This window comes from Antennarius striatus, chromosome 7 (genome assembly GCF_040054535.1).
Source record: "Antennarius striatus isolate MH-2024 chromosome 7, ASM4005453v1, whole genome shotgun sequence".
Classification (NCBI taxonomy): domain Eukaryota; kingdom Metazoa; phylum Chordata; class Actinopteri; order Lophiiformes; family Antennariidae; genus Antennarius; species Antennarius striatus.
The window spans coordinates 21,409,065-21,421,827 of NC_090782.1; the positions used below are offsets into that span (position 1 = coordinate 21,409,065).

At 42.9% G+C, this 12,763-nt stretch overlaps 1 protein-coding gene across 1 annotated transcript in view; it reads right to left on the bottom strand.

The window, feature by feature from the left end:
* cachd1 (cache domain containing 1) overlaps window positions 1-12,763 on the bottom strand; it is a 59,367-nt gene that overhangs the window by 31,239 nt on the left and 15,365 nt on the right. Inside the window, exons 2-3 of the mRNA XM_068320069.1 lie at window positions 4,768-4,830; window positions 1,436-1,584 (exon numbers count right to left, since the gene is read on the bottom strand). Coding sequence (XP_068176170.1) covers window positions 1,436-1,584; window positions 4,768-4,830 — 212 coding nt within the window. The remainder of the gene's footprint in view (window positions 1-1,435; window positions 1,585-4,767; window positions 4,831-12,763) is intronic.

Below are 12,763 nucleotides of genomic sequence, written 5' to 3' on the forward strand. Positions count from 1 at the left end.
CTATCCTGAGGGGGAGCTTTTTTCGGGTAGCTGTCCCGAAGAAATGGAGCAAAAATGACCCTTAAAGCATCGCTCAATCCTGCATAAACACAAGAAAATGAAAGTGAGAGATTTTTTTTCTTTCTTCCTCCCTCTGAGGAAGACGCTTTGAAGTTTTGTGGATCTGTCAGTCTCTGCTTTGGTTTGGTACGTCCGTCCTCCCCTCCATCGCCCATCGGACTCCGTCTGCATCATCCCACCCTTCCTAACCCGGGTCTTAAATAATCCTTTATCTGCCTTGAACTGTCAGTCAAAGGCAGTAAATCCATGGTTTTTACAGACTCGGGGAGTGCACACGTTAGAACACAAACGCAACACGTTTAACGTGTGAACAACTGTGGAGTGCGTGAACACGGTGTCGCGCACACGAGTCGACTGCAGATCAGCGGTGACCGTGATCCCGGCAAGATGACCTTGCAGCCTGTGGATTCTGCAGCCGCGGAGACTTCAGACGGCAATAACTGGTTACATGCGCCGATAAGGGGGGAGGGATGGAAGAGGAGTGTGTGCAGGAGGGGGTGAGACAGCTGCTGCTGTATAGATTAGAACTGAAAGCAGCTCTCTGAGCTTGGCTTTGAACTGTTTTTTTTTTTGGTGGTTTTTTTTTTGCTGCAGTTAGCGACCGGCTGAATGGCTGGGCCTATAAGATGAGGCAACATTGACCTCTTTAAGTCTTGCTGCGTGGGCGACCTTTTCAAAAAGCCCAGCCCTTATTTTGGCACACGAGTCTCTAAAAATAATCCATACTGCTGTTAATATAACGCTTCGCCGTTTGTGTGCAAAAACGTTTTAGAAGTCTTGAAATTTCATTATGAAACCAAAGCTCTTCATTAAAATGACTTCATACATTAAAAAAAAAAAAAGAGAAAACAGCATCACAAAGATTTCCTGAGCTGCACAAGCCATGAAATTTTGTAAATGTCGAAGCACGCTGCAGCAAAAAGTTGAGCCGGTGCACTGGCAGCTGTGAAATATGGACAGGGTTTTAAAAAATGCTGCCAAATATCGGAGAGAGCCAACACTGCTCACGGCTGTAAATGATGTAACTCAAAAGTGATCAAAACAAGTTTAAACAAGGGTGTGTGTGTGTGTGTGTGTGTGTGTGTGTGTGTGTGTGTGTGTGTGTGTGTGTGTGTGGTGAGTGCAGGTGCAAACAGTGGGAGGTAACTACAGGGAGAGAATGAACCTCCTGCAGAGATTTTTGGACGATTGCAATGAGAGACAATGAATGAGAGGTGTGTGTGTGTGTGTGTGTGTGTGTGTGTGTGTGTGTGTGTGTGTGTGTGTGTGTGTGTGTGTGTGTGTGTGTGTGTGTGTGTGTGTGTGTGTGTGTGTGTGTGCATGACGAGAGAGAGAGAGAGAGAGAGAGAGAGAGAAGGGAAGTGTGTGTACTCACTCCATCATGGATGCAGGTATGGAGCAGCAGTCCTGGATGGCGGTGAGCGGCGAGGTGAGGTGGGCGGTGTACGAGGCCTCCACCACCTGTTTGTTTCTGTTGACCACGTCCAGGTAGCGGTTGAACTTTTCCCGAATCTTTTTGGCCAGCTGCTCAAAAAAACAAAAACAAAAACATCAACAACAACAACAACAAAGAGATTAGCAGCAAAGCCAATTTTTTTTGAGAATAATCAGAAAACCCTGACAAGGAACATTTTCTGCCCCGTTCTGGTCAGGAGAAAATATTTTTTAAAAAAGACTCCGATTACATGTCTTTTGCAGTGCATTTATAGATTATAGATAACAAATTTTGAATACAATTTAAAAACAAATATATTTGCAATCCAGGTTGCTTATAAACCTTTAACGAGAAACAGGAAGCAGGAAGCAGAAAAGAGACGTTTTCTAAACAGCCAGGTTTTATTGGCCCTTTAATGGCGGCCCCTGGACGTGCATACATTACGCTTTGTTTTTCTAATTCTGAAGGTTTGCGTTTCGGTTGAACGCACGTCTCAGACAGCGCTGGTCCGAACTCGAGGTTCCAGCTCTTTCGGGGGAATCTAATAAGCAGCTCTGCAGCAGCCTCCTGCGGGACATTAATAACCAGCGGCTTTTCACAAGCGTTTCCTGTCCTCACTTTCTGTTTAACCAACATGTCACGAAGGGAGGTTGTGGGGAGTCGTGGGAAACTCATATCTACTTCATCTACAACGATGCACGCATGTAATTTGTCACGGATTATTCTCCTATTTTAACAACGTCATTTAATCCTCAAGCAGAGTTGAGATTAATTGATTTATTATCATTAATAATTCCAAGACTGTAATTACTCATTCTGTTTGCTGCTGATCAATGGGATGGCAACTTATTAAAATTTGAAATTTTATACAACCTGAGGCAACAACTGATTGATTGAAAATTGATCCAACAAGAATATAAAGAAATGTACAAAAATGGCGACTGACTGGGGATTCTTCGTCCATTACCTGCTCGGTGACTTGACGCCTATTGTTCACATCCCATAATGACTTGTGTCTGCAAAAAGGGGCCGCGACTGCAGCCAGCAACGGGGCGGGAGGGGGGGGGGGGCGTATGGCGACCTATTGACCGCTCACACACCAAATCAGCTGGCTGCTATTTCTATTAGTGGTTTTAATGGGGGCTGGAGGCACAACCCACAGTGACTCATGTTCCACCACAAGGAGCACTCACACACACCAAGCACGCACACACACACACACACACACACACACACACACACACACACACACACACACACCCTAATTAGCTGCAGAGGATGTTGTGTGTTCATTAAAAAAAAAAAAAGTGGGGGAAAATGATCCAGTGTTCAATGGAAGAGTGTTTCCATCACTGGAGGGGGGAGAGGGGGTACGGGGGGTGGGGCAACAGAAGGAGAAAGTAAGACTTGACTTTTCTCTGGGTGACTTAATAGCAAGCGAGTTAAAGCTTCGGTTTCACCGCCGCCTCAGTGCAGCCAAACCAAACCCTGCCTTTCCGTAGATTCACCACACCCTCCACAACACAGACCCCCCCACCCCCCCCACCCACTCCAACAGTTTTCACGACCACAGTCGCTGGCAGTAGCGATTACGTGACCTAGACTTAACCTTGGAGCGCAGGAATGAGGCTAGTACAGGGATGACTATAAGGGGTGTGGGCAATGGTTGAGTCCTCGTGACGGGGAGTACTCCAGGTCTTGTTTGATCAGGTGATCACGTAACGTACAACTCAGACAAAATGTCACATGTCCAGACATCCTAATGTAATTGTTTTGCTTGAATGAAGCCATTTTGGATTGTCCTTGTCCCTTCGCTTCTTAAATGTCACCATCTACCTGGGCTGATAGTCGGACGAGTCCTAACACCCACATAAAGGTCCAGTAGACTGGTTGTGGTGTGTGGGAAGTTGGGGGCCACATCAGCATAATGGTTGTCTTCAAACGACACATTTCACATTTACATGTAACTAAAAGTAACTCAATCTGATGTAAAATAAATGTAAACCACTCCTTAGTGTTAAATAACTCTGAATGTATTACTTATTCAAGTTACAAACATTACAGTTGCACAGAAAAAATATATTTCATCAATCAAGGATCAAACTAGGGAAGAAAATAAAGAAAAATCACATCAAACACGAGTTAAGACATTTACTTTATTCAAAATGTTTTTGTGTTAAAATGGGCTACTGCATTATGTAGTTTTTGGTGGAAGCACACTTTTGACCTATTTATTTTTAGACACACTGACCTTTCATGCTCTCGCAGGCCACATAAAATTATGTGGTGGGCCACATTTGGCCCCCGGGCCTTCAGTTTGATACATGTGGGTTAGGGTGTACAGTATATTGCTTGCTGATCTCCTGCCTCAACTTTGTCAAGTTCCTGTTTTGCACTATTAACACAACCTGTTAGCGCACAGCTACAAACACGTTTGAATGTTGAACCACATCGGCCATCCACGACTCCGATCTGGACCAAGTGTGAAGGAGTAAAACAAGCCGAGTGAGTCAGTGAAATAAAACCATTACGCGGCTCCGAGCAGAGCTGTGTGTGGAGTAGTAAATATCTGCGAGGTGAGGTGTAACACACATTTCAGACACAGATGGAAACGCCGGCGTTCACACAAACACACAGCCGCCGGAGAAACCCAAACATCTGCCCGTCTGTTCTTCAGCTGCCGGCTGTTTACCGGTCTGGTGTTTACCGTCACTCTTCCAGCAGTGCAAACACACTTGCGAGGACGCAAGTATGTCGCGCCGGCGCACAATCTGATTACCCTCATGCCTGGACGCCAGGAATTCTGCACATAGTTGTCCCAAACCTAGGACACAGATATTTCACATTTTCTTCCTATGGTGCTTCTCTGCTCGTCTTTCCTGGACTCAAGAGTATGAAGGACAGCGAGATGGAGACAGAACATATCCCGGGTAGATATTTAAAAATATGCAAATTCCATAAACCAGTTGTGAGATGTACAAAAGTATGTGGGAAATTTCATGGATTTTCTTTTTCTTGAAAAGATGCCTGTCGGGCACAATACTGACCGTAAACGCCCCCTGTTGGTGGGGCAGAGCAAGTGTACCTCAGGTTTGTTGTGTGTTCAATTCAGCCATGATGAAAAAAAAAACCCTCTATGACACACACACACACACACACACACACACACACACACACACACACACACACACACACACACACACACACACACACACACACACACACACACACACACACACACACACAGGAAAGGAGAAGCCTTTGTTACTCACCTGCTGCACTTCTGTCTCTCCGTTTGATGTCTTCTCGGTGTACACAAACGAGTTGAAAATCCTCTGGAGGAAGACACAAAGAGACAATCGAGGTTACGTCAGGAGAAGATGTGGGAAATGTGGCTCCAATAAAAAAATTTTTTTTGAAAAAAAAAAAAACTTCTGGAAAAGGAAAAAGTTCTCCTTCAGAGATTTGGGTTTCAAAGGGGTTGTTGAGGAGAGACTTCCGTTGGCAACATCCTGGGATTGCATCAGAGATAGGTTGGTGAAGAGAGTCTACAAACCACTGTATTGTTACTAAAAGGTTGCTGATTGGTCAATGCTATCCTATGGAAGTGTTAGGTGGCATTTCATCTGCAATGACGTGATAGTGTAGAAACTACAGTGAAGAAACTGCACCGACTTGAGTCAAGCAGAGCCGTTACCATGCCGTGGAAACGGTGGATAAGATGACACCCCAAAAAATTATGTATGAAGTCGTGCTTCCTTTGCTTGTGGAATGCCGGCACATTATTCAAAAATCACACACCCTAGGTGTATTGTTCACACACTTTCAACACACACGCTGTAACATTGTGTGGCGGCAACAAACACTAAAGCTGATGTTTACGCTGCGGCAGCAGGTAAGGCAGGTGTGAGCGTAAGTCAATGCACAGCGACACAAAGCCTCAAACGAACTGTTTCCACACCGCGAAATGTTTCCTGCAACCTGTCCACACCTTTTGTTCGACACATTCCAGACGACAGCAATTACCCACAATGCACCACGTCACAAAAAAAATCTGGATTTGCCAAGGCTACAGTCTTATGCCATTCAACAGATCTACTCAACACTAAACAGTTAAAGGGAGCAATAACTTGTTCCTCTTTTGTTTCCAGAATCTTGTGAAGAAAAAAAATTAACGGAATTACATTAGATAATTATTAACAAAATATTTTTGATTATAAGTATATTTCCTTATTTTATGAAAAGTAACTCCAATTCAAGTTACTTCAATAATATAAGGAACACAAGAACCTTTTTCATATTTGTGAAACGAATACCAAAAACTGTTAACATAAAAATTGTTTCATTTAATACCAAATAAGATGCTGGTTTTCTATTACTTAACAAGTTGATTAAAACACTAAATGAGTTGCTTTAATTGAAACATGCCATCATAGAGTAAAAGAAAGGGACACATCCAAGTACACAGATGTTACTTTATGGAAGACATCTCCTGACCTTACCCTCACCGGGCCAGAATTAGACCCTACAGTCTTCTGGATTAATCCATTTCTATTTCTGAAAGTCCAATTACGTCTGCTAAATCGATCCGTCTTCACCCTGGTTGTCTAAATGGAGTCACCAGTCCTTCTTGTGACTTGTTTTGTAGAACATTTTTGCATTTATGTTCAAGGACTTGGATGACCTCGGCCCTGAGGAGCAGCTTATCTTTACTTTTCTTTCTATTAGCCGCTCAAATTATCCAATCGTGGCCTTTTTATCGGTTTACATTTACCTATATGAGATATGTTTAATCTGTTTTAGAAGTAGCACGTAGGTGGTAAGTGTTATACTTTATTTTTTAAGAAGAAGAAGGAATCAACTTTATTGATCCCCCGTAGGGGAAATTATTTTATTATAAAACACAAACACAAAGCTTCATATTTGACTGCCGAGTTATTTGCAAGTCATAAAACCCGAGCCCAGACGCTCTACCTTTCCACACCCATCTCTCGTTGGAAAACAAGTTCTAGATATAGAACTGAAATAAATATGATCAAGCACAGGCAAACACGAGCTGCCACGGCTTAGGAGAATGCACACACTTTCAAAAACACTTGACCAAAATGAAAGGAAGTGGGGAAGAAAACAGGCAGAGGAATTGAGAAATACTTTTGTTTCCACTAAGCCAGCAACTTTTAAATCCAGCAGCGGAGGGAAAACTTCTGTTGTTGATTAGCCACAGGTTAGCCGTCTTTCCCCCAGTGCCTCCAGTGTTTGTTGTTGGAGCTGCTTTGTGGTTTTCACAGCTATGTAGCAGCCAGGGAGGAATGCTCCGCTCTGAAACCTGAGAGGCCCCGATGCCGCCCGGGCCACCGTGGGCCTGTGGCCTCCTTTGACCCACAATCAAACACTGAAATGTACACAGACGCATACACACCACTACGCTGCCGCACACGTACAAATACACCGCGTCACGGATGTGCTCACACTACCCAAGATGTCTAACTGGGCAGGGCACAAAGGCTGTCCAAAGTATTTATATCAGGTGTTTAAAATGATACGCTACCCACATCCACAAAAAGAAGAGATGAGTTGAGTTTCAATAAGACAGAAAATGTTATAAAGGTTTTGGTAACCATTTGTCTTTTATTCTAATCAAAGATTTGTCAATATCCCTTTACTAATTAGTATTCTAATTTTTTTTTATTCTCATACCTCAGTCTTGTTGGGTACTGGGAACTAAAATCAACATTTTGTGCAGCACACTGTTGAAAACTTGGATGTTGAGACAATTGAGAAAGAAACCTGACTTGCGCGACGCCAAAAGTATAAAACGACAACCAAGAACAACAAGTACGTATTGTACATCATATTGTACAATATTTTGCTGTTGCTTCATTAATCAAGCTGTTGTAAATAATTTAAGAGTAATAGCACATCGAGTGAAAGTTCAGTTGGAATCCGTGCAGATGGAATTAATTTCCTCATACCCCGTTAGAAAACACGCAAAAATATGTTTTTTGTCAGCTGCCTGGTCAAATAACTTGAAAGTCCCGCAGTGGAACTTTAGATGAAGCTGTTTTCCTGATGCATAGTAGAATACACATGCACTATTCCACTCAGATACAGTTGGTGGTAACGTACATCAACAAAGGCAAGAAAAAAAGTCTGCAAACTATTAAACAAGGATGCAAACAATATTGATTAAAATCGTTGGGTACGTAATGCGAGTCCTGAAATGTATGCAACGCGTTTTATCGACCTAGGTGGGCATGCCGTTTGCTTTTTGTCCATGATGCCAAACGTAAAACCAGCAACTATTGTTAGTCAATGTTAAAAACTGAACACGAGACATTTAACAGATCCAGGATGTAAACGAACTGCTTTCCCAACTCTGGCCTCTTAACAACGCTCAAATCCGATGGGAAACGGGAAACTGGACTGCCACTCAGACAGTCTGTTCTGTTTCAATCACGTCATGGATTTAACGTGATTATCCGGGCTTTCTAATTTTATCTAGACTTTAAAAAGTGACTCTCTCAATGCTAGGAAGGTTTTTTGCACCCCGTTATAGTTGTTTATTCTAACGGTTAAATCAAAGAAAAAGTCCATTTAATTGGGTCTGCCTCTACAGCTCCTCGTTCAGGCTCTCTTAGAGATGTTATAAACCACCTCAAGAGGCTCTTCTCTATTAGACACCCTTTTGTTCTCAGTGGACCGACAATAAAATGCAGATAGATGATGATTATGATGATGAAAACAGCCCAAAAGACAAAGCTGGTGAGAGTTCCTCCTGTGGTTTAAGTGGAAAAGGTGTCATAATAGTTGCCTGGATTAAAAAACCGAGAGGTGAAGCAGACTGCGGAGAGCTGAAAGGTAGAGTAAGAACTAAAAAGGATAGCAGGAAACAGGAAGAGAAGACCAACTACGGGGGGGGGGCTGAATAGGGAATACACCTATTAGCTATTCCTTCATCTTCAAATGCCATAGCGCCGCCTGAAGCTACAGAAATTTGGAATTGAACAGAAACACACACAAAACCGCCCCCACCCATTAGTCCTAAGTCTTGTGGTCCAAGGTTTAGCATTGAACGAACTGGGAGGCATCACTTGGGGGGGGGTTCACCTCCAATGAGTGCGTTAGCAAGTTAAAGAGACTGCAGAAAGTGAATGCAGATAAGTCTTTGCCTCTCCTCTCTTCCACGACTAACACACACACACACACACACACACACACACACACACACACACACACAGACAGACAGACACACACACACACACACACACACACACACACACACACTAAGCTGTAGTATAAATGTAGGAAGGAATTATGGGGCCTGAAAGATTGTTTTCCATACAACTGACAGATAAAAAGCCCACAGCCCAGGGGAGTCTAACTGCTGCTTCCTCCATGCTGCTTGTATACAGCTCAGCCTCCCCTCCCTTCAACGGTTCGCCCCCCCCCCATACACCCCCCTCGCCCTTGGCGGTGTCCGCCGGCCCCAGCCAGCTCACCACTCATTACACTACAAAGGGCTGGAGCTGAGGATGCAGCATCTGGGCTTCACCTCTGATGTAAGCTTGTTTCACGTATTTATTTATTTATTAACCCCCCCCCCCCCCAATCTCTGCTATGTCTCCAGCCCCAACTCAGCCCCCGCATCCAAATATTTTTTTCCTACAGCTTTACGAGACCAGAGTCAGAACCCCGGCTCCTGGCAGCGGAGAAACGAGGGGCCCGGTTTGTGTTTTACACGAAAACTATGAAATAATTACACCTGCAGCGCTCAGGTCAGACAAAAGACAGACAAAAAAGAAAAGTCCAGGGGGACACACCTGGAGAACTAACCCACAAAACCAGAGAGACGACTTTAAAGGCTCAATAAATTAGAATGACATTAAATGACTACAGGTTGGCAAGAAACCTGATGACAGAATCCGTTCTGGTGGTGGTCCATCTTTCCTTTAGATGATTCTAGTATGGTAGAAAGACATCATGTTGATAAAACCATGGTTTGTGATTGGTCTCCTGTTGGAACAGGTATATTGTACATGATTGGAAAAGGAGCTTAACCATAAAACTGCACTATTTAAAATGTTTAAATGATATACGCTTGTGTGAGTTTGGGCGATCTCTCTCTGTGCTACAGAACTTTTAGGCATCTCAAAAGTCTTGGTTCCGGATTGGATTTGTTTTTTCGTAGCCTCCATCTTGGAGGTTCTGTTCTGTCCCAGTCTGACCACATTACTGATGGCTCCTAGTCCCAGTCTCGCCAGCTAACAGAGTCCTGAGATCCGAGGGTAAAGGTCTTTTTTGAAAGATTTCACACACGGTGACCACTTAGTTGCCTCACCTCACCCCAAAACAAAGCCAAAACTGTGGCCCTCTTGTCAATAGTGAGATTTCGGTTTGGATTATTTTGGATACTTTAAGTATGTGACATTTGTCAGTTTGTATAAATAAATAAGGATATTTGTCGGGCTTCAACTGACCACCCTCTGGTCCCCGAGCTCCTGCCGCCCATCAGTCCAAATGTGAATCTCATGATAAAATGGCCACAGAGAAACCAAACCTTTCCTAATGAAGTGCATCTCCATTTGAACCCAATGGGGTAATCCTGCTAATTAAATGACGAGCCATCTGCCAACTGTTTGCAGCTGGATTTACACAGTGGTCCAGGAGGGAAATTCAATTTGCTTGAATCTAACTCAAGGACAACCAGGGGCAGTGTCTCCAATGCACGAGTGCAACTACAGTAAAATCTGATTCACTGTGTACCTTTTTTTCAGTCTGAACACATCCATTTGTGAACAATCATAAATCTAACATTGGATAAAACAGGAAGTACTGCTGAATTACTACTTGTTCTTCCATCATGTGAAAACATGATGTCCTAGTCCTAGTGGTGTGAAAAATTTATCACAAGAACATGATCATAAATTGCTCTCATAAAGCTACTGAACTACTGCACTGCTGAATTCAGTGATAGTCGAAGAGACGGTGGGGACGATTGGAAGCGCTGTAAGCAACGAAAGAATCTGATACAGCAAAATAAAATCTTGATGCAACCGCAACTTTGCAATTTTTTTTTTCTAATCCAGGGTACTTTGGAGCAAAGTAATGGCAAATCTGTGAATTGCCCCAAACCTTTTGAAAAACATTGCAAGGCTGTAATTGAGCATGTTGTGATTTACTGGCCCAGATCCAGGCACTAAGAGTGCGGTGGAGGTGGTTTTAGCCGCCATCGTGGAATCCAACTTTTGGGACATAAACTACAGACTGGGAATATTTTCAACATTTAACAAGTCCAAGGTTGGATAAATATGTCCCATTAACCACATATGATGATTTTTCAATGCAGAGCGGCTTATAAAAGAAGTAGATACAAGACACTGTTTCGAACATTTTCCCAAAAAAGTTTACAACTGCATTTCTTGTAATGCCCGAAATTTTTCACAATATAATTTCCTCTGTGCAAGCAATCCCTCAGTGTTTCTTCTACTGTATATATTCAGGGAAGTCTGCGGAGTAAAGCTGGGTTTAATCCTCACGATTCTCACTCAGTCTCACAAATCCAGCTCCCTTGCAAGGTAACGTCATTTTCGCACGTTCAATGGTTTCCACGTCCTCCGACAACATGAGAAGAAATGGTTGGTGTTCATTTGCTAGTCACTAAGGAAGATGACTGTGAGATGGACTGAATAAAAAGCATGTGATACTTTGTAAGTCAAGATTGGATTAATATTTTACTATAAAGCAATTTCAGGTTCAGTATCTTGCCCAAGGATATTTCAACATGTGGGATGCAGGGCAGGGGATCAAACCACCATCTGATATGCGGCCGACCACTCGACATTGAGCCACAGCCGCAACACATCAATTTGCATCTTTCCTTGCAAAAAAAGATTATCTCTGGTTGCTAGCTACTGTAAAAAAAAAAAAAAAGAAGAAGAAAAAAAAAAGAAAGTGCTTTTTCCCAGCCAACAATCAGATGATTTTACACTCAGTTCCCCCCGGAACCTGACCAAGAGGCTCTTCAGTGTCGGCTCGAGATGTTTGCTCTCCCTCTCCAGCAGACAGCACATAATGCCTTCCACATGTGAGAGGATAAAGGGAGAGAATGGAGGGTGGAGGAGTGAAAAGGAAAGGAGTGGGGGAAAAGAGAAGGGTGGAAAAGTGGGGCAGGTCAAACGAGAGCGGTGGGGAGGGGAGAAAAAGTTAGCGTCAAGGCAGCCTGATAGCTTCTCCACACTCACGGCCAGACTTCTTATTTATTCTGAATATCTACCATTGGCCAATTCTAACCTTTATTAGTATTTCTGTAATAAAAAGAGGTCAGTAAAACATGAAATATGTTGGTGAAAGCAGCAAAAATCTCTCATGCATTTCATGTCGTTGTGCAACCACACACGTTTTTGCACCAGTGAGAAAAACTATTGTCATTTTGTTTTCATTATTTCTTCCATTTCAATACAAACCCAACTTGGTTGGAATGGTACGCTTTTAATGTGGTTCTGCAGCCAGCACAACTATGGCTGTGGGAAATAAATTCTACTTCTACCAAGTTGAATATTGCTCTCTATCAGGACAGAGTATGCTAATGCATCAACGGATTTGTGGCTTAGCAGCAGTCCAAAAATAAGGCACTGCAACTGAAACAAGAAACACAATCTGGCAGCGCATTGAGAGTAAATGTGGTTTCCATCATTTTCTGTCTCTTTGGGTTTTAGAAACAAGAATTGTCGTGGCCATTTTCGTTGAAAAACATAAACTTAGGGTAGCAAAAGAAAAAAGAAAGCTAAGATGACATCTTAGTTAGAGGAGTATATAGAGCACTATGGTGCAGTATAGAAAGGTATACCCGTGGGGTTTTGTGTGCCTATAAGAGCAGATTACTCCCAAAATTTCCCCCTGATATGAAAATAGGTGAGTCATTAAAGCACAACTCTAGGCCATAGTAACCTTGTGCTTATCATACTATATTAATTTGATATTTAAAATGATAAAAGGTGATGTTTTTGATGGTGGCTTTCCTAAATTCCTACTATCCTTACTAAACTTTCTGAGAACTATGCAAAATTCATGATCCCGAGGACCAATTTTATACGTTATATTGGTACGTGGCTCTGAAGAGATATCAGAGCTACCCCAAGGTTTCATCAGATTTTGGATTGTAGAGTGGAAGCAGCGGTGCATGCAGTTTGCGGGGCGACGATGCCAAGACTGCAGAGTAGCAACTCACCGTTAAAGTCGAGCCCATGTGAAAACTTTCCAGAGCCAGAT